General features: G+C 32.7%; 1 protein-coding gene across 1 annotated transcript; it reads left to right on the forward strand.

The window, feature by feature from the left end:
* Positions 1-11172: 11172 nt before the first annotated feature.
* LOC112775540 (elongation factor 1-alpha) lies at positions 11173-13801 on the forward strand. Its single transcript, XM_025819237.2, is given in 4 exon segments — positions 11173-11384; positions 11953-12440; positions 12525-13389; positions 13392-13801. Coding segments are annotated over 3 exon segments (1392 nt in total). The 5' UTR covers positions 11173-11384; positions 11953-11978; the 3' UTR covers positions 13457-13801.
* The last annotated feature ends 9674 nt before the right edge of the window (positions 13802-23475 follow it).

A 23475-nucleotide genomic window follows, 5' to 3' on the forward strand; every position in this document is an offset into this window, starting at 1 on the left:
CAAAGACAGATCTCCACAAGTATTGCTATCAATGATAATTGTTCTACTTTAAAGATAAATACTATTTTTCCACCATATTTTTCAACTCGGCAAGTCAAGAACTAATCTAACACGGATTGAAGCTCCATTTATTAAGAGTCTGTCGCTAGCCAATGAGTTGTTATATATATAAGCGAGATTCGAAAATACTTCCATATGTAGACGAGTGAGATAACTATTCAACCAACTCAAATTAATTAAAATAAGTACTAATTATCTTTAATATTTTTAACATTAAAAATCGTTAACTTTTGATTTTAATTATAACTTTATAAAATATTTATAGTTATATATATTTTTTGTTTAATTTTTTAATAAAAACTTCATATATTTTGATTAATTATTCCGTGCACTGCATGAGAACATTGCCAAATAAAATGGTGTAAGAAATTAAAAGAAAATGTATTTAGCAATTTAGCAAATAATAATTCATTTTACAATAGAATAAATTATATATCAAATAATAAAAATTGTTATTGGTTTCTCTTCCCACAAACTAATACTCAACAATAGTGTTCCAGTAATGTTATTAAGGAATATTAACTAATTTAATAGCTTTTGTAATGGCATAAGCCTGAGTTTTAAAACTTGAAAATTATGTCATAAAATGTGAAATTTTAACAGGTAACAATATTGATGATATTGTTTTGATTTCAAGAATGAATATGATATTAACAAATAAAATTGTTGCAGGTAAATTCCAACAAAAATAAATCTCTATAAATATTGTTATCAATGAGAAATCATTCTACTTTAAAGAAAACTATTTTTTTTTCTATGGTATTTTTTTAACTGGACAAGTTGAGAACTATTCCACTACGTATAGGGTTGGCAGTGAGGCGGGTTTTTGCCTTATCCAGCCATACCCGCTATCTTTAAACTTCTCAACTACTCGCTCCACCTATACCTGCGGGTAGTAAAATATTGTACACTAACCCTTTCCTGTGAGTAGTAAAATATTGTACCCCAATTCTTTCCTGTGGGTACTCTCCCCATTCTTACCCGTCCTATAACAATTAAATAATACTTTAAGATTTACATATTCATACATAAATTAAGATAAAAAAATTAAAATTTATACATAAATTAAACTACAAACATAAAATTCATATAATGTCAAATAACATGAAATAAAAAAAATTAATGTCTGATAACTACAAATTTAACATGAAATATATTAGCATTACTCTAAATGTCAATCTCAATATCATTAGGAGCAACACTGTTGTTGTGTGCGTCCTTTCTAACATTACTAGTCATGGAATAATCTTAAACCACCTATATTTAAAAAATTAAAAAATCTAAACAAACCATATATAAAGTGCTTATTGAAAAAACTGAGCAAACTATTACAGCATCAGCAATTAGATCTATTGCACATATATAAATCAACCAAAATCACAAAAGTTCTAATTCTCAATCAACATATATAAACTATTGCAACATGGCAACATTAGTAATTAGAACCCAAAAGTCAATAACGATTTAAAATGAAAAATACAAAATGAACTTTATGTAATGAGAACATTCACATTTTAACAAAGAGTCAATCATGAAACATATTTATTTTTATATAAAATAATCTTATAATCATCATGAAAAATATTAGTTTATAATATCAACAGAAATCATTGAAATGTAGATTAGACTCACTGGACACATATAAACAAAATTACAATACAAATTCACAACTTCATCAATAAAATTGCAACACAAACTCACAACTTCACCAAGTACAGATTCAATGAAATACAGATTCAGTCATTCATAATGTGAGAGAAAGAGGAAAACTTATCTACGGACAGATAAACAGAGGAGGAAGACAGCGACACGCCAGGAGAAAGGGGCTCCGGTGACAGACTCACACAAAGCTGCAGCGACAACCAAGTGATGAGTCTGTGAAAGAAGAAAAGAAGAATTTAACAAACTCACAATGTGATGGGAGAGAGAGAGGGCGAGAGGAATTTACCTAGAGAAAAGGGGCTCAACAGGAGGAAGGCGGCGACAGGCTTAAGGAATTTACCTAGAGAAAAATGGGCTCAGCTGGAAGATAGCGACGGGCTCAACAACGACGGTGACGGGCTCAACAACGACGGTGACGGGCTCAGCAACGACGGCGACGAGAGCTGTGAAGGTAGGCAGTGACGGGCTCAGTAGCGAGACGACGGAAGCTATGACGGCAATGAGAGCTGTAAGGTTTTCTGTGGAGAAGTCGAGAAGAAGAAGACCCTGGAGTGAGGATGACTGAGTCTCTCTGACGTGGCTATGGAGTATGGACTCAGACTGTAAATCAATAAATATGTGATGTGAGGTAAATTCTAACCCATAAAAGGTGTTTATATGTATATACCCTGAGGGGGGTACACCTTAAACCTGACCCCATTCTTCCCTGCTCGAACACTCGCCCTGAACGAAACCTGCCTCGCTTCGGGTCGAGTTATTATTCGTCTTGACCGGGTAGGGACGGGTCGGGTACTCACGAATTTCGATACTCCTGCAAAGTCTAACCACGTAGTAATACTCCATTTATTAAGGGTCAATCGCTTGCCAATAGATTGCTATGCACGCAAAGCGAGATTCGAACATCCTAATACTTGCTTTAAGCGGATGAGTGAGATGGTCACTCAACAAACTCAAATTGATTAAGACAAATATTAATTATTTTTAATATTAAAAATCCTTAGAATTTAATTTTAATTATAACTTTGTAAAATATTTATAATAATTATTATATATATTTTTATTTATTTTTTTTAATAAAAGTTTTTATATAATTTTATATATTATCCCGTACAGAGTACGGAAACACTAGTAAAAATTAATTTTTGGAAGTTACCTGCGGTAGAAAATTTTCTTTCATTGAACGTTTTAAAAGTTTTCAATTTCAAATTGTTTAATAAAAATTTTCTACATTAATACTTTAACAAGTACCCTTAACAAAAAAAAAAAAACTTTATAATTTACTATCCTAGTAACTTTAGAAGTTAGAACTGTTTTTTATTTTATCTGATTTTAAATTAAGTTTTGCAATTTGGTGACGGCAATAACACACTCATATTAGAGTTAAAAAAAATCAGATAAATAATTCTTAAAAATTGATGCTGTTGTTAGGCATGCTTAAGTTCTAGTAACTACCTTTAGCTAAGTCAGTTAGAATGCAACCAGTTCCGTTTCAAGTAGGGGTGGCAAAGCGGGCCAGCCCGTCCCAACCCGCCCCGCCAACTAAAATAGGTTCAAAATGCTAGCCTGTCCCGCTTTATGGCGGATTGGCGGGTTGGCGGGCTAGCCCGCTTCTTTTTTTTTAAAATAAAATTCATTAAAATTAACCAAAAAATAATAATTAAAAAATCAAATACAAATAAAAAATAGTCAAATTATAATATAATTTTTTTATTATTATTTTTTTAATTTTTAACTTCAATAAAATTGTTCAAAATAATATTTGTCAATAGAATCATCTTTATTTTAAAAAATAAGTCACATAATTTGAGCATATATACGAAATTGTAAAATAAAATAAATAAAGTTAATAACTAAAAGAAGAATAAAAACAAAAAATGAAAAAAAAGTGTTTAAAAATTCTATAATTATTAATTTTATAATAGTAATCACTCTTTTATTTAATAAAAAAAATAAAAAATAAAAATCTTCGGCCCGGCGGACCGGCCCGCCCCGCCCCGCCAAAACCCGCCAATTTGGCGGTGCGGGTTTGGCGGGTTTTTTTAATTTGGCGGGCTCCAAATTCTAGCCCGACCCGCCTTTTTTAGCGGGTTCAGCGGATCGGCCTGACGGGCTCGACCCGTTTTGCCACCCCTAGTTTCAAGTTAACACAATAAGCTTGAGATAATTGGTTAGCCCATTAGATTGCTGAACTGGAATTAGTTAGTGGTTAGAAAACTCTAGAAACTCTTGACTATAAGTAGCAATACCCACTGCTACAGTAACTACTTTTTGGTTCACAACACAATTCACAGATTCATCCCTTTCTCTCTCGTCTCTACTTCTCTCTCTCTGTTCTCTAAACCTTCTCATCAGATCTCTGAGTTTTCTTGGTTCAGGTTCTTGATACCTTCAGCTGTATCAAGATTTGTTTGGACGCTATTTTTGAAGAAGATATTTTTTAAATAAATTTTTTTTAAAAGATCTTTTACAAAAATAAAAGTGATTTTATGTTTAGATATCTCATATAAAAAAATCTTTTATTTATCAATTATATTTGGATAAAATAAGATAAAAATATTTATTTATTTATTTATTATGTGAAAAATATCTTTTTTTTTTAAGAAAAAAGATCTTTTAAAAAATATATAAATTGTAGCTTTACAAAAAAAAATATTTTTTATTTTTCTAGTATATTTATTTTTACTATTAAAATTTGCTAAACACACTAAAAAATAAAAAAAGAATTTTGTATTTAAAATTTTTTTTATTTATTAATTTAATAGCGATCAAACAAACACTTAATTATTTTTTATCAACAATTCAACATAATCAAGTAAAGTTGTATGAAGCCAATGAATTATAACTCAAATAACATAGTCTCTTCATACTCAATTAAGAGGTTGTGGGTTCGAGCCTCCTATTTTTGGTGAAAAAAAAAAGGTTGTACGAAGATTATGGGATGCATTTGTTTTAAAGAAACATTAAAATATAGACATAAACACTTATATATTTTTTGAAAAAAGTGGTATTGATTTCTTATCTAAAAGTTTCGTGCTTGTCCATATATATATATATATATATATGCTTAATGTTGTGCTTAATTTTTCTTATTTAAAATGAAATTTAAATAGTTATTTCGTTAAAATCAACAAAGACGACAGAAAAACATGGACATGTAATTTTTTTTTTTAAAAACAAAAGCCTATATGTACAAGAGTTTTTGAATTTGTTTAAAAGGTTAGAAATTAGAATTTACTCAATAGTTTTTTTTTTTTAAATAACTAAAACTAAATGATTTGAATTCCTTTGGAAATTTCAATTTCTATCTTTTTTTTATTTGTAGATCGGACCAAAAAAAGTCTGATATTTAAATTAACTCTTACATTCTTAAAATTTAATATGTTAAATATCAAAAATAGAATTCCAACCTATTAATATATTATAATAATTTTAAATTATAGAATTAAATTTTAAATAAAAATGAATTTTTTTAAAAGAAACAAAATTCTTTTTTCTCATATTAAATAATTTCTAAACAAATTCTTTGTGAATCAAGTCCAATTAAGTTGAGCAATAAAATATAAGTGAGTAAGAATAACTTTTGTTGATATTACACCGATTTAGTTAAACTTCGTTTACAAAAAATTTTATACATGTAGTATTACTTTTTTTTTGTTACAATTTCAACTTCTCTATTTTTTTTTTTTATAAATCTATTACATAGTGTCTCCATTTGCTATCATCAAACACTTACTAAATACAGCACAATAGTAAAATAGTAACACATTTACTTGACAAAGGATAAATTTACCATCTTAAAAATTATAATAAACTAGTTCATCCCTCAAAATTATTTTAACCAAATGACTCTTTTAAGTGTTTAAGTGTTCAAGAATAAAAGAGGATAACGGATCAACTAAACATAACAATAGAGTTATAGACACAACCTTACCTGCTTAAGCTATTGTCCCCTCTGAATTACTCCTAAATCCGAAACCAAAAGCAAAGGGAATTATTAATTGAGCAAAAGTAAGGGGGGGAAAATGTGTTGCATGGTTTGGATACAGCCACTGCAATGTCTTCAACTTATGCAGGACTACACTAAAATATGTTAAGGAAACACTGTTTTTGTGTTTCATTGTTATATATATAGTTTATTACTCACACTGCTTTATTTAGAATAAATAATAAAATAATTTCTACTATTTGCTTTTTGAGATATATTGTTCATTTTCACATAAAACAATATCATTTTCATGAAGAGTCAGAATTATTGAGTTCCTTCAAATTACATCTGATCCTGTGTTTGGATGAAAAAATATTGAAATACCTCAAAAAATAATTAATTAGAAATTGCATGGTACTTTATAAAAGAGTAAATTATTATTTTTGATAATAAAAAATTTAAACGTTTACAAAATTAATAATAGAAAAATTAAATTAATGTTATACCCATAAAAATTAAATTTCATTAAACAAAAATGATAATCATCAAATTTTTGTTGATTCTATTAAAAAGATATTTTAAATTTCTAAATTTCTCTTCAATCTTTTAAAACCATAATTTTTCTTAGAACATCCAAAAAGTCAAATCAATTCATCTGGTTAACATACACAAACTATCATTACCCATTTTAAAGGACAAATTATTGGATTTTTATATTTAAATTAAATAATTATGTAATTTATCGAAATACATAAAATACAGAATAATTACTTAAATAAACAATATATCACATCTCAAGTTTGAGGCAAATGCGAATATGGGCTATCCTGAGTATTAAGACTCCAAAATAAAATATCTAAAAAATCTAACGTATTCAGGATATAGCTGGAATACGTTGCAGGAAGAAAAACGGGTACTGAGTATTCGAAATACGTTCAACAGTTGATGTGCATTACAGTACCCGAGATACAGTCAAAACAGGAATTGGGTTCACAGCACCCGAGATATACTCAGAGGTCTATATATATTGGTTGTAGTCGAGATTTTCGTTCATTTAAAGAGTTTTGAAAAGTTTAGTAACTTTGTAACACCTTTAGTTCGAATTTTTTAAGTACAAGTGGCTTCCTGACAATATGCTCGCAACGGAGATATCAACTGACTGAATGCGATTTGGCATATAGCTAGAATTTTGGATTTTAAGGTTAGTTATATTTATTTTTTCCTATCTTTTATTTTGAGTAAATAATTAGTTTATGTATTTAGGCTTTATTAATTTAGTTAATGTGTAATGTATTTTAAGTCGGTTAGTTAGAAGTTTTATCAATTTAGGTAGGTAGAGTAGGTGTTAATATTTTTAGAAATAATTTTAATTTAACTTAGATAAATATAATAGTTAAACGAACAATAATATATTAGTTAAATTAAAAAATATATTATTCAAATAAAATAGTTGTTACATCATATTTTTTTTGCTAAAATCTATTGTTGGATGGATATCAACTAAAAAAAATCAGTAGTTAAGTTAGAATAGTAGAACATGAATGACTTATTTTTTAAAACTTGCTTCAAGTTCTTTTTTTTTATTTAATACTTTGAATATTAGTAATGAATATTAATATTGTATAAAATATAATATTTTATTAACGATATTTATCTACTAGGTTTAGAATATTTAATAATTATTAAACCTATATAATAGGTTAGAAGAGATTAATTTGCGAGAGTAAATGTTGCGACTATCGCAAAGACCTCGGTTACTGTTGCCATGTTGTTAACCTTGGGTGTCCCCTACTGGATATCCTTTTGCTTTATATTAGGGATGTTGGATTTGGACATGCAGTAGAGTTGAGGGATTTTATGTTTGACAATTTCTTGATATCTACATTTGTCGAGCTGTGGAGGCCTAAGACCCACAATTTCCATCTTATCAAGGAGGGAATGCCCAAAAGACCTTATCAATCTAGCTCCAAAATCCGTCAACCATGTTGCAGTTATAATAAGGAACAACGTAATCGTGTATCGTACCGGAGAGGTATTCTTGCAAAACTTGTAAGTGACTGGGTATCTTGTTGTACGAATCTTTTCAATCACCATAAATCTTAGCAATCGTTTTCTACTTTGCCATCCACACATTTCGATATGATGGCTTTAAATGTTAACTCTGATGCACCACACTTTGCAATACTGGGATACAGATAGAGGGATCAGTATGTGTTATAGGTAGGATGACCTTGCAAATTAAACTACTATCCAATTGAGTATGATCTTAAGACATAGTTGGTGCCAAATAGGTGTATGATCCACCAAACCTACACACCTTCCTACAAGATTACTCGTGCATGTCAGCATTTAGTACATGACATAATCAACGCTTTTAATTTCATAAAAGTTAACAAACAAAATATACAAATAGTTCAAATTCTGACAAAGTACCACACGAAGACTCCATAGACACCCGTTGGTGAATTACTTGCAACGACAATGGTATTTAAGCATATCCGACTCCAGAACTCTGTACTGCGCATTTCTTCAAATACTGTAGTTCTTCACCGCCATCAGAACAACATGACGGTTCTTGAACCTATGGCCAACCCGGAATTCTAATCCATCATTCGTGTTGTAACCCTCCCCTTCGTCGATATTGAAAGGATCATCTAGCTGCATTGCGTCCAAATTCAAAGTGTGATAATGACTTGGAACTTCTGACAATTGTGGAATGGTGAAAGGGGGAGGCAGGAGAAACTGAGCATGCCCGCCGGTGGGAGTCTCTGGCACATACTCATCAGAGGATTCTGTCTCGTTTGACGACCCAGTTTCGCCACATAATCCAAATTGCCCTCGCTGTCGTCTTCTTCGACACTATTACGAGGCTGGACGAAGTGGATTGGTCTTGCATCCATCGAGGCCACAACTGGACTCGAGGAGGACGGCCCACCACCACCACTCACGTCACGAACCGCATCATACTACTCTATCACATGTTGTGGTATTAGCCTTGCATGTACGTCGAACATTACCTTCACATGTTAATCAGCTTCAAGCTAGAATAACTTGTTAATAAATCCACCACTCGAAAGTGCTAATAAAAATCTATATGCAACCCGCTTAACCTCATTGGAACCTATTCCCCTCATGTTGCTTAGTATGACTGTTTTTAGCGCATGTATAGTATTAACACAACAAGTGCGCAACATCACAGTTGAATTAAACTCAAAAATCACTTATTCATCATCGTTTTTTACTATTCTATTGGGATAAATTACAACAAAAAAGAACTAATTATTATCCATACGAACAAAATAGAGAGAGAGAGAGAGAGAGAGAGAGAGAGAGAGAGAGAGAGAGAGAGAGAGAGAGAGAGAGAGAGAGAGAGAGAGAGAGAGAGAGAAACGAATGAATTGTGATTAATAGTTAAAGGTGGGAGTCTATATATATAATTTTCTCCAAGATATTTAGGGTGCGGAGACACCTACACCGTAATATACGTATCTCGAGTACTGTGACATTTATTCGTATCCACACGTATTTCGGATACTGTGATCACAATTCCTATTTTGACCATATATCGGGTGTTGTGACCCGCATCAGTTTTTGAACGCATTTTAGATGTTCAGTACCCATTTTTCCACTTGCATGTATTCCGACTGCACTCTGGATACATCAGATTTTTCATGCGTCATATCCATGGTTTCAATACATGAGATACACCCATATTTGCATTTACCTCCGAGATGTGGTACATTGTTTATTTAAATAATTATTCTGTATTTCAATAAATTATATAATTATTTAATTTAAATAAAAAATCTTAAATTATTAAGAAGAGTAGAAATTATCCAAATTACGAAGAATCCAATCCAACCTTTAACCAAAGCACTCACATGTCAAATCTTTACACTTTAATTAAAGGAGTGAGCTCAGCAGTCAGTGATACTAAAGGGAGAGTGGGTTGAGTGTCAAAGTAGAGCCAGAATGCAAGGAGCATGGAGAAAATAAGTCAATAAGGAGCGTGGGCATGTGACGGCGCAATAGGGTTTGATCCTGACGCCTCCGAAATTGCAAAAAGGCACTGGATCTGTCCGACGAACTCTGGTGAAGAGGCGAAGAGGGAAAGGCAGTTGCGACGTCTTTCACTATCATAACCGTTTTATTCTTTCTAATAGCAGTGGTGTTTCCTGTGGGTACTAATGGCGATGATTATTTCATTGGATTAGAGTGTCTTAAAGTGGTTCCTTTTAAATTTGTTATGCAGGTTTTTGCTAAGTTTAACAATAGTGGATTCAACGATGATTTTAGTGTCTAATGCTGTTTTTAAATATGTCAATTTACTTGACTTGTCTTTTGATGAGTTTGATTGATTTTTTTCTATCAACTCATAACTCCAAAGTTGAGTACATTTTTCTACATTTTCTAATTAAGAGTAACATTACATTTTTTTTTGTCTAACTTTGAAAAATAAATTAATAATGGAATTAAAAACAACGCACGGCATGAGAATGCTTTTTTTAACTGCTTTGTTTGTTCTTAGCTTTTTTTTTTTTTTTTTTTTACCGAAAATAGGAAGACTCGAATCACAACTTTTTAAATGAGTATGCCATTTAAATTATAACTTATTAATTTGTTATAACTCATTTGTTCTTAGCTTCTTGCCAACTTAAAGAATAGAGTCTTGATGAATATAAATTTTTATAAGAAAAGACAGTTTTATTTTAATATAGATAGTTCACAGATGACTTTTGATTTTTTTTTTCCTAATGTTCTTAGAAAAAATAGGATTTTAAGAGGTTAAAGATGACCATTGAAAGATAATTTAAAAATTTAAATTGTTTTTTAATAGAATTAATAAAAATCTGACAATGAAATATTTTTATATTTTGTAGGTATACTATTAATTTAGTTTTTTATGATTAATTTTAAAACATTTAAATCTTTAATGGATAAAAACTGTAATTTATTCTTTTGTAAAAATAACAAGAATCAGTTGAATATTTACTCTTTTATTTTACACAAATATATTATATATCTAAAAATTAATTATTAAATTAATCACTATATATTTATATATATTCTTTTGTTAAATAATTAACCGTCAGAATAATCAAACCTCTAATAACCAAATATTCAAAATTATTTACATATTATAATTTTTTTTTAAATTGCAAATACATTTTTATACTTGATGACTAATTGGTGGTTATTTTTTTTGTATATATATATAACGTGACAATTTTATAATACTACTGTTTATATATCTTATATTTTTTAAAATGAATAATAATTAAAAAAAACTAAAAGATCAGTACTTTTAGTAAAAACTAAAGAATTAGCTAATATTTACTCAAATATAAAAAAATTAGTCATGCACATTTTATTTTAAAGTAATAAATAAAAATATTAAATGGATCCAACAACCCTAAAAAGCAGCCCAATCGGATTTGAATCAACCCGCTAACCCGAAAATCCGAAATAGCTAAAAACTTGTGTTGTGCCGCCGCATTATAATGCAACAAACGAGACGAGTTGTTGGCGCAACGCTGGGGTTCGAATCTTCGCGGATAAGCACATCAAACGGACACAAATGGAACGTGGTCAATAGTCTGAGGGCAATTCCGTCAATGTAAAATATCGAATTCAGCTATATAAACACTCTTAACCCTATCAAACTCGCACACTCTGCTCCCGTACACTCTCCACGCACACTTGCGGCTAGGGTTTTTAGCTCAGCTCCTTCTTCCAGGTTCGTTCCTTTGTTTTTCTTTCTCTCTTTCCGTTCCTTTGATTCGTCGTTGTTGTGTTGTGATAATCCATGCAATAGTTTATTTTTCGATCTATTTTTTCAGCAAATTATAGTTTTTCGATTTTTCTTGGAGTACTTTCTTTAGTATAAATGTTCTCTTCGATTATTCTGGTTTTCTTGATTTTTATGTTGAATATTTGAATTGATTTGGTTCTTGTTTCGATTTATGAGCATGTTTAATTGAAACAATAGATCCAGAATTTTGAAAAATCGTATGTACTTTTGAATCTGGATATTCGCCTTTTTATCTATGTATAGATCTGGGGGATTTGGTTTGAATATGGTTCACAATGATTTGCTAAAAAGGGTAATTATTGGTTCGTGGTGATATTCGTTCGATCTGTTGTGACGCATCTCTTTGCTTTTGTGTCTTGAACATTTCAAAAGCGTTAATCTCTACATATTTTGATCAAAACTTATTATTTGATTTTGCGAGTATGTATTGTAATTTTATATGTGAGTAAGATTGTTCTGAATGCGAATCTCACGGGTCTATTTTATTTGGCAGATCTTTGTTTAAGGTTTTAAGAAATCATGGGTAAAGAGAAGACTCACATCAACATTGTGGTCATTGGCCACGTCGACTCAGGAAAGTCGACCACCACCGGTCACTTGATCTACAAGTTGGGAGGTATTGACAAGCGTGTGATCGAAAGATTCGAGAAGGAAGCTGCTGAGATGAACAAGAGGTCCTTCAAGTATGCCTGGGTGCTCGACAAGCTCAAGGCCGAGCGTGAAAGAGGTATCACCATCGATATTGCCTTGTGGAAGTTCGAGACCACCAAATACTACTGCACTGTCATTGATGCTCCCGGACACAGGGATTTCATCAAGAACATGATTACTGGAACTTCCCAGGCCGACTGTGCCGTTCTCATCATCGATTCCACCACTGGTGGTTTTGAAGCTGGTATCTCGAAGGATGGTCAGACCCGTGAGCACGCTCTCCTTGCTTTCACCCTTGGTGTCAAGCAGATGATTTGCTGTTGCAACAAGGTGAGATGATTAAACAGAATATGAGTTGATTGTCCTTTTCTGATTACTTATTCATTTTCTAATGCTAGCTTTTCTGTGCTATAGATGGATGCCACCACACCCAAGTACTCCAAGGCCCGTTATGATGAAATCGTGAAGGAAGTCTCATCCTACTTGAAGAAGGTCGGATACAACCCAGACAAAATCGCATTTGTTCCCATCTCTGGTTTTGAGGGAGACAACATGATTGAGAGGTCTACAAACCTCGACTGGTACAAGGGACCAACCCTTCTTGAGGCCCTTGACCAGATCAATGAGCCAAAGAGGCCATCAGACAAGCCCCTCCGTCTACCTCTTCAGGATGTGTACAAGATTGGAGGTATTGGAACTGTGCCAGTGGGACGTGTTGAGACAGGTGTCTTGAAGCCCGGTATGGTTGTGACCTTTGGACCTACTGGACTGACAACTGAAGTTAAGTCTGTTGAGATGCACCACGAAGCTCTTACAGAGGCCCTCCCCGGTGACAATGTTGGGTTCAACGTCAAGAATGTTGCAGTGAAGGATCTCAAGCGTGGTTTTGTTGCCTCAAACTCCAAGGATGACCCTGCCAAGGAGGCTGCTAACTTCACCTCCCAAGTCATCATCATGAACCACCCTGGCCAGATCGGAAATGGCTATGCGCCAGTGCTTGATTGCCACACCTCCCACATTGCTGTCAAGTTTGCTGAGCTCGTGACCAAGATTGACAGGCGATCTGGTAAGGAGCTTGAGAAGGAGCCCAAGTTCTTGAAGAATGGTGATGCAGGTCTTGTTAAGATGATTCCCACCAAGCCCATGGTTGTGGAAACCTTCTCTGAGTACCCACCTCTTGGTCGTTTTGCCGTCAGGGACATGCGTCAAACTGTGGCTGTGGGAGTTATCAAGAATGTGGAGAAGAAGGATGCTACCGGAGCCAAGGTCACCAAGGCTGCCCAGAAGAAGAAGTGAATCGTGCAGGGTGGTTTGAAGCAAGGGTACCAGCACCATCTCTACAATAAGTATTTGTCCCTTGTTTGCAGTATCTGTGTTTCTCGATTAGGGAGCTTGTTTATTGGACCTAGTTTCAAGTCTTCACCCTCGTCTCGTAACTTTTGTTCCCAGAACTGGGTTCTAGATCGACGGTGGCAAGGCTTTTTGGTTTTACCATGATTTTATTTTCTGCCTGCTTTTAGTTTTGATGTGTCTGAGAATACTTTTAAGTTTTGTAAACTGCAGTGAATTTTAGGACTTGTCCTACACTGCTAATTTGGATTTTGAACATCGAGTCTATATCATGTGCTTTAAACTTTAATTGTATCGACTCTTGATTGTGTTTTAATCAATATCCTCTATGTTTTAGTTTACTTTTGTTTCGTGATGGGGTTATGTTTTGTTATATTAAGTTGAAATTAGTTGTTCAAAAATTTTTCCCCGGTTTTCGTTAAATGGTCTTTTCCGAAACATTTGTTTTTGAAATTAAAGGACCCAAAACCTATCTGAAATGTCGTACCCCGATATATATTACAAGTTGAAATTAGTTCTTAAAATTTCTTCCAGTATTATGCATAGTTTTTTGTAATCTTTTGGAGGAAAAGTGTAAAACTTACATTTTTGCGAGTATCAGTTTTCTTTTATGCATCAAGGACTTCAAATTTGAACAACGCAGGAAAGAAGAAACAAAAATGCAAATCGAAGGAAAGAAGAAACAAAAATGCCAACTGAAATAAATATTTTTAATAAAGAACGAAGGAAATTGCAGAAAAGAAAATGGAAGTCTTCAACGAAGTTAAGGGTTGAAGATAACAATTCGAAACTTACAGAAAAATGAAAATGACTTTGCGAAGAAAAATAAATTGCTTGAAGAGAAATGACAAGAATTTGAAAAGAAAATATTAAGACATGGAAGGAACCACAGGGAATGAACTAGTGACAGGCTCAGTCAAAAGAATTCGAAAATAACTGTTCTCCCCTAATGCAAACTAAGTAATTGCTCGTGCATTATATTGTTAAACTCCACATGTCAACTGTTATCTTCATTCTTCGACGAGTTATATCAAATCAAGTCCCTTTTGACAACAACCTCACAAATTCCTCTTCTCGAATTGACCAGCAATTTTTCTACTTACAAATTGTCCCTTAGGATCGTTATTATCTTCGAGAACGAAATAAACGAGATCCTAAACAGGGCTCATTTTAAATCCTAATAAAAATAAAAAATCCGTTTATATGTTTAATAATTGTCCTCATCATCACGATCCCATTAATTACGTGCATATCGCGCATCTAATTATTTGCTCTTTCTTTCTCTCTCTTTTGAACTTCAATTTCCAATATATATATATATATATTTTGAAACAAAAAATTTCAACACACTAAAGTGGAGCAATAAACAAACCAAATATAACAAGAAAATAAACCAAAAAAGGCAAACCCAACACTAAGAATCAATCTCCTGGTATTTTTAACATTGTCATTAACAACCAAAATGATTAATACCAGTCCATTCTTTGTAGCTCAAACATTCTTCTTTGTATAAACTTAACACCTGCTTCTTTATTGTTAAAAATTCTTTCATTACATTCCAACCATATGTTTCAAATTACTGCAAAAAACCCAACTAGCCACGTCTTCTACTCCTCTTTTCTATGAGACATGTCAGTCCAATTTTCAAACAATTCTTTAACGGTTCCAGAGATCGTCCAACTCTATCAAAACACCTCAACCAAGCGCACCAGCCAAGTAAACTCACAAAAGAAAAATAAATAAAGGACAAATTCCATCTCTTTTTTACACAGCACACATATCCAATAATTATATATTAACCCAAAACACTCTTCATCTTCAAAAAAAATTTTTCAAACAATCAACCGTCACTTTCAGCAACACAAGTTCTTTGCACTCTTTCTTCTGATCCACCACCATTGTTGTCAAAGATTTTATAATTCCCTTGCATTTTTCTGGTACGTGCTACTTTGTTCTATTCTCATTTTTCCATTCAAAACTACCCCATCATCTTTACCAAGAAGGGCAGACCATCTCAAAAACTTCTGAGAGATCAAGCTTAAAAATTCTTTCAACCACCATGGACACTATCATCAAAGACCCAGTCGATACCACGAATGACAAAAAGATTATTTTCTTCCCTTTCTCTGTTGAAAACAAACTTCATTATTTCGTCAGCCCTCTAAACTCCCGAGAACAAGCAAAAAAGGCTTTTCATTATTTTTCTTGTAGTGAAAATCAAGACCTGCTGAACAAACAAGATTTATTTGTAGCCTCTTTCATCGACCATGTCGAACCTTTTGTAACAACCCTAAGATTTCTTTCAAAAATGCAAATTTTCTTACTTTAAAAGAATGGAACCCTTTAAGACAGATGAGTGAAAATTTGCAAGAATCTATGACCTTCTCGTACTCTCTCAATTCCAACTTTCAACGCATCATTTGATGATTGGGGCTGCATTATGTTTTTGGAATAAAACCACCAACAACTTTCATCTATTTTGTGGTATGGTGGGACTCACACTTTTCGATGTAGCAACTATCACAGAGCTTTCCCCAATCGGGCCTATAATTACTTTTGATATGAAACCTGAGTACAAATACAATATTGTCCTAAAAAACTCTTATTGGAAATTTATCTGGCAAAACATGGGAGAAAAAGATAGTCCAATCGTAAATGATGAGCATATAACCTTTCTATGCTATTGCCTCAATGCTATAGTCTTTTGCTCAAGAAGTGTTTCAATACAAAAACTATACATCACACTAGCTGCTTTGATTCATGACAAGCGCAAACTTAACTTGGCCAAGTTACTTTTGGGAAATCTTTATGATGAACTCGGACAAATGGTCGATAGCCTCCGTAATAAATCTTCAATCAACATTGGGTAACCACTCTGGCTATTGCAACTCTGCCTGAATGCAATTTTTGAGAAACACATGAAGCACAAAGGAGTGGCTCCTTCTGAAAGACAGAGTCTTGAAGAACTCCGATTGGTTACTTTGCAACCAAATCTTGCTCATTCGTATCCACCAGTGAGCTTTTTTGGGAAGTTGTTTTCAAAACTTCATTCAAGCAAAAGTTTTCAAAACAAAGATCTAAATTTTGCTCCATTTGTCGACAGCAAATGTGGACCAACCTGATTTCGACACCCTATAGTTCGAAAAGATGAAGATGAAGATGCATAGCGGGTGAATGATGAAATGTGGTCTAACTTTCTCACCATTCAAGTGATACTGACAGGTATTCCTCAGTTCAAAAAAGATCAATTCCGAGTCACTCTCCATGCTTCCCATTATGTTGTAAGATAAATGGATTTTTCTCAAGCTTTTTCCAGCACCATTTCCTTGCAAAACCCCTCCTCTTTGTCAAATAAATTTTAACAGGAAGAAAGAAATTGACAAGTGTCTTGATTATAATGAGAGATGTCAAAGTCATTACTGTCCTCTCTCTTTCATTTGTAGCAGCTATGTCACTAAATCTTTTGTCAAGTGGTAGACCAACTACTATTCTCACTATGATCGATGACTAGAGAACATCTTTAAGGGATTCATCAAATCTTCTTCAGGTACCCTTGAAATGCCGATTTCAAAATCTTCAAAAAGAAAAATAAGCCATCAAAGCATCAAAAAGACAAAAAGACACCAAAACTCTCACCAGCAAGGTAACTCACCCAATTTCGTATCCATTTTCTTATGAAAATTCTATTGTCACTCTCTTTTGGTAACTATGTGCTTATTTCATCAAACTTCAATCTAAGGGGATTCTTCCATTCAAGAAGCTACTGACAGACCTACCATCTTACCCACAAAAGAAGCTCTCAGCAACTCTAGTGAATCTTCTACTAATTCAGACACCTTGAGTTCTAAGAAAACTTCAACAAATTCAATGCATTCATCGAGCTTTCAACCCCAAGAAATTGAGGTATTCCAATGATCTTCAACTTTTACATTTTACAAAATTATATTATCACCTACAAGGATTGATGTCGATCTTACTGAGTTCCTTCTTCCCCTTCCGTGGAAAGTAGTCCGACTGAAAAAGCCAAGAAAGCAAATAAACCTGCCTCTAATGCTAACCTGCAGACTGATGAGACACAAAACCTTGTTGACAAAGTCAACCACGATATTGCCCCACAACAAGGATGCAAATGATCTGCACCAGACAAAGTTTTCAGTCCACAAGAGGCAGATTTAGAGGAACGTCTTTTTGCTGTATCAAGTTTATCTCACAAAATAGAAGTAGGTCCTCGAGTTCCATCTACTAATGAGTCATCAGGACATGGACTTTTCAAAGAATTGACTCCCCAGGATCTTGAGAGTTTAAAGATGCTTCTTCATCTTTTAAAACATACAATTGATGAATGAAAAAATCGAGACGAATACTTTGCTTTCCACCATATGGAGTACCACTCTCGAATATCAAGTACCTATAAGCTTTTCTGAGCAAGTGAAGAAATTTGAGAAAATTGCTAACAATTTATTTATTTCTCACAGCAAGCTCACTGACTACAGGAAAAATATAGGAGAAATCCAGACAGAATATGCGCAAGTCGAAGCTTCTTTGGCATCGACACATAAAACTTATAACAAATATGAAGCAAGTGTTGCTTGGTGACGGGTAGAAATTAATGTCGGTTTAGAATTTCTCAAAATAATTGAATCACTTTGTTGCAAGCATAGTCTAGATGAACAATGGATTCTCTATCAAAGATTAACTTATTGTCCCAAGTTCAACCCAATAAAAGTGCAAAAATTTAAATAAATAGAAAATAAATCAAACAACTAAAGATAACAAACACTAAAGAGACATTCATTGCAAGGATTGAGAATCAAGGTTTTCTATCTTAGTCATTAATCATAATACAATAATTATCAAGAGCTAAGCCAATTACGTTATCTTTCCATTGGAAGAAAGTCAAGTATGCCTAGTTAACCCAAATCCATAAGTAATGTCAATGAAAATAAGATTAACTAACTCTAGATCATCAATATAAATTGGGTATCAATGACTCAAGATTACCTAACTTCTCTTTCTAAGCCAAGAATGCTCAAAATCTACTCTAAAACTAAGCATTTTATCAAACATTTGGTGTGCAATAAAAGAAAAGCATATTAAATTGCAATAATAATAAAATCTACTACTACCAAATGCAAAAAAATAACAATAACAACTCAATTAAATAATAAGAAATATAGAAAGACACTAATTACATGAAAGAAAATGAAAATTAACAATAGTGTTCATAAACTAAAAAGTAGCTCAAATGAGAAATTAATAAGAGAAACTAAGAAAATTAAAGTAATGGAACAAGGAAAAGTAAAAGGTACTAGATCAAAGCAAGAATTAAAATCTAAATCTAAGAGAGATTAGCCTAAATCTACCCAAAATCTTCTCTCTCTAAAAAATTATCCTAAAACATGTTTCTACACTAATCTAATTGCTCTCCCCTTGTTCCTCCTTGAATTTGGCTTCAAATACTTCAGAAATGAGTTGGATTTGGGCCTGGATGAGCTTAGAAATCGCCCTCAGCGTGTTCCTTTAATGAAGTCACGTGACAAGTGTCACACAGATGCGTAGGCGCTTGACAAAAACTCTGATCACACGTGCGCAGAATTGGGCAGATTACCAAAACCTCATTTCTTTATTAATTCTTCATTTTTGCATGCTTTTTCTTCATTCCTTCAACCAATCTTTGCCTTCTAAACCTGAAACCACTTACAAATACATCAAGGCATCGAATGAAATTAAAAGAAATTAAATTTAGCAATTTAAGAGTCTAAAAAACATGTTTTTAATCTTAAACACAATTTAGGAGAAATTCACAAAACCATGTTATTTCATTGAATAAATGTGAGATAAGTTGATAAAATTCATTAAATTCAACACAAGATTAACCCTAACATTAGGGTTTATCAGTTGCCAATGCTCTTGAACAATGGGCTCGATCCAGAGAAGAGCTCAAAAAAGAACTTGCTAAAGTTCGTGCAGATGAAGCTCTATTATAAGGACCTTTCCTCAAAGCTGATAAAAGAAAAATATATCTTAATCGAGAATTATGTGAAATGAAAAGCACTCGAGTTAAAATCAAGAGAAAATATGAGAAATTACAACTTGAAGAACACGATGAAGTTGTTGTCTATAGCTTGATCGATGAAGAGAGAGTGCGTCTTAGATTCGATTTAGAAAAACTATTGGAGCCTTATTTATAAAGTCTTAGAATGCTAAGCTTCCTTGTATTTAGTCTTTACTCTTTATTATCTTTATGCTATCAACGATCCGCTCTTTATTTTAAATATTATCTTCCAGACACCGATATTATTTAAATATTTTTTATTGGTCGATTTAACTTCGACACCAATATTAATATACTTGATTTTATGAGCATTTCCTAAATACAATTTAATTACCCGATAAGGTCCTTCTCAATCAGGAGACCACTTCCCATGCATAAACCCTCGATTTCTTTTCTAACAATTAAATAACTTTAATAAATAATTCGCTAATATAAAAACTTTTTCCTTCACCTGTGGATTATAAACACGAGCTATATTCTCTTTTTGTCAAATAAGATTATCGAGTGCGAAAATGCACTCATTATCTAAATCACTTAATTTGTCAAACATAGCACTCCAATAATCTTTAATTGGCAAATCATCTTGTCCCATTACTCGCATAATATTGAGGTTAATGTCCAAAGGCAATATTGTGATCATAAACCAGCTTATAAGGGGATGTATTTGTTAACCCTTGTAGTGAGTTTCAATAAGCCCATAAAACTTGACTTAATGTTCCAAGCCAAGTTTTTGGTTTTATACCAATTTTCTTTTTGATCAAATTAATCAAAATCTTATTTGCAGTTTCGACTTGACCATTTTCTTGTGCATAGTATGGTGTCAAAGTTATTATCTTTATGTTCCTCGATGCTGCAAAATTATTTATTCGTTGACCAGTAAACATTGTCCCTTTATCAACACTTAAAGTTTGAGGAATCCCAAAATAATAGATTATATTTTTTCGATAAAATTATAATTTCATTTTGATTAACTTTTACTATAAGTATAGCTTCTACCCACTTAGTAAAATAATCAATTTCCACTGGAATGAATTTATGATTTTTCGACGATAGAGGATGAATTATACCAATCAAATCTAAACCCAACCTCTAAACGACCAGGGTTTAATAATTGAATGCAATTAAGAAGCAAGTGCCTATTGTATTATTCCATATTTTTGACATTCTTGACATGATTTTGCATAGTTAGTACAATCTTTAATCATAATCGGCCAGAACACTCGATCACGCCGTAATACCCATTTCATTCTTTCACTTATTTGATGTGTTCCTCAAGTACCCTCATGAATTTCTCCAAGAGCAACTGTAGGTTCAGAATTTCCTAAACATCTCATAAGGCTTCCTTTAACACCTTTCTTATATACTTCATCCCCTAAAATCACAAAACTCATCGCCCTTAATTTTGTTTTTTGTTTTTTTATCAACTTGAATATTAAGATTCTCTAAATAACTAGAAATTGATTTTCTCCAATCATCATCATCACACTCATCATTACCAAAATCTCTCGTTCTTTGACAGGCACAAGAATTTGTTGCACCTTTGCCAGCTTCTCCAAAGTCCCAGGAGAAATTTAATATTTTAAAGCAATCTAAGCTAATTCATTTGCTTTTTCATTTTGAACCCTTGGAATTTGTGTTAGTGATACCTTTCGAAATAATACCAACAATTCTCATACTATAGACAAATACTTTTGCAATACTTCACTTATATATTTAAATTCTTTCGACAATTGTTTTAAAACCAATTGAGAATCTCCTAAAATCTCAATGTCCTGTGCCCCTTTGCTAGTTAAAATTTCTAATCTTAATATCAAAGCCTCATACTCAGCCATATTAGTCAAACATGGATATTTTAATTCAAACAAGAATTTCAATAGAATCTCATTTGAAGATATAATTAAAATACCCACACCAGCACTGTCTTTGTGCTTCGAACCATCGAAATACAACTTTCAAGGTTTAACCTCAACAAGGTTTCCCCTGATCATTTAGATTATTTGGTCTATCGACCAAGAAATCTACAATAACCTAACCTTAAACTGCTCTAGCAAGAAGATATTGTAAATCATATTCTGTCAAGGTAAGCACCCATTTTTCAATTCGACCAAGCAGAATAGGGTAGAATAACATATATTTAATAAAATCAGTTTGTGCAATAACCTTGACAGTTTTGGCTACATGTAACACTTGAGTTTAGTACAAGCATAATATAGAGATAGACAAAGTTTTTCGATAGGGGAATACCTCATCTCAATGTCAGACAAGACTCTGCTTAAGTAGTAAATAGACTTTTCATTTCCTGCTTCATCATCTTGTGCTAACATATACTCAATCGTATTCGTCAAAGCTGTGATATACAATTTAATTTTAATGGTTCTAAAGGGCGAAGAGCAACCTTGATAGGTGCATTCAAGAGATAGGCCTTAATTGAATCAAATGCCTCCTGATGATCCTTAGTCCACACATATTTCAAGTTTGACCAGACAAATTCGAAATAAATCGTAGTAAAAAATTTACTTTTTCCAAAAAAAGATTGAATTGCTTTTTTCGTTTTTGGCGGTGGTAATTCCAGAATAGCTTTAGCCTTATTTTTTGGTCTATGGCAATCTTTTTTCTCTGAACCACAAAACCCAAGAAAATTACCTGCAGACACACCGAATGCACATTTTAAGAGATTCATTTTTAAACCATTTCGACGCATCGTATCGAAGGCTTTGCGCAAATATTCAAGATGTTGATCGAATGAATTTGACTTGACCAGCACATCAAGGATATAAAACCTCCATAAAATTTTCAATGTATTCGTGGAAAATTGCGCTCATTGCGTATTGATATGTTGTCCCTGCATTCTTTAAACCAAAAGGCATTATTACCCACTCATAGGTATCCAATGCACCTGGGCATCGAAAGGCTATTTTCGACACATCTTCCTCGATAATGAATATTTGGTTATAATCAGAATAACCATCCATGAAACTTAGGATTTCATTACCGGCTGCAAAATCAATTAACATATCTACTATAGGCATAAAATATTTATGTTTAGGAGTTTCATTGTTCAAATATTGAAAATCAATACACACTCGCAACTTCCCATTTTTTTTCATTAGATGAACAATATTCGACACCCAATCAACATAACGAGCAGTCCTAATGAATTTAGCTTTGATCAATCGTTCAACCTCATTTTTAATTTTGAGATTTATTTCAAGTGCAAAACCCCTAGGAGCTTGTTTTACTGGTCGAGAGAACAACTTTAATGGCAATCTATGTTCGGCTAAAGATCGATCAAGACCAGACATCTCATATAAACCCAATAAAGCAATCTTTGTATTCATTTCAAAAGCTTAATTAATTCCATTCGAAATTCCAAATAAATATGTTTACTTATGTAAGTAGGCCTTATGACACCATCAACTCCTAAGTTAATTTCTTCAAGTGAATCTTTGGATTCAAATCCCCTTTATGATCATGATTAATTAAAGTTTTTTCAAAACACAAAGGTTCAAGATCATAGATACAATCGAAAAAAAAATTAACTGAGTTACAAGAGGAAATACAAAGCTTATTAGGATCATCAATCAAATCAGCTATCGAGTCATTTACAATACAAAGATTTTGAGATATATCAACATTTGGCTGACTGATGATCTTAGACTTATCAATCAAAGTAGTGCCTACGACATTATACTTAAAAGGGAAAGTACATGCTATAGAAGTAAATTTCTATCAGGTTCGATCTTAGTAATCAAAATTACCCTAAAAATTGAATTACATGTCGCAGAATTGAAATCCTAATAGATTTAACTTTATCAGGAGAATCATTGCTAGAAGAAGAAAAACATGAAGCAAAAGTTAAATTATTCAAACAATTTTTTAAAGACAATAAATAGTTTGACATGTCCTTTTCTTTAGACATTTCAAAATGTTGCTAATTGAACTATTTCTCAGACATCATAA

Source organism: Arachis hypogaea, chromosome 19 (assembly GCF_003086295.3).
Source record: "Arachis hypogaea cultivar Tifrunner chromosome 19, arahy.Tifrunner.gnm2.J5K5, whole genome shotgun sequence".
Taxonomy (NCBI): Eukaryota; Viridiplantae; Streptophyta; class Magnoliopsida; order Fabales; family Fabaceae; genus Arachis; species Arachis hypogaea.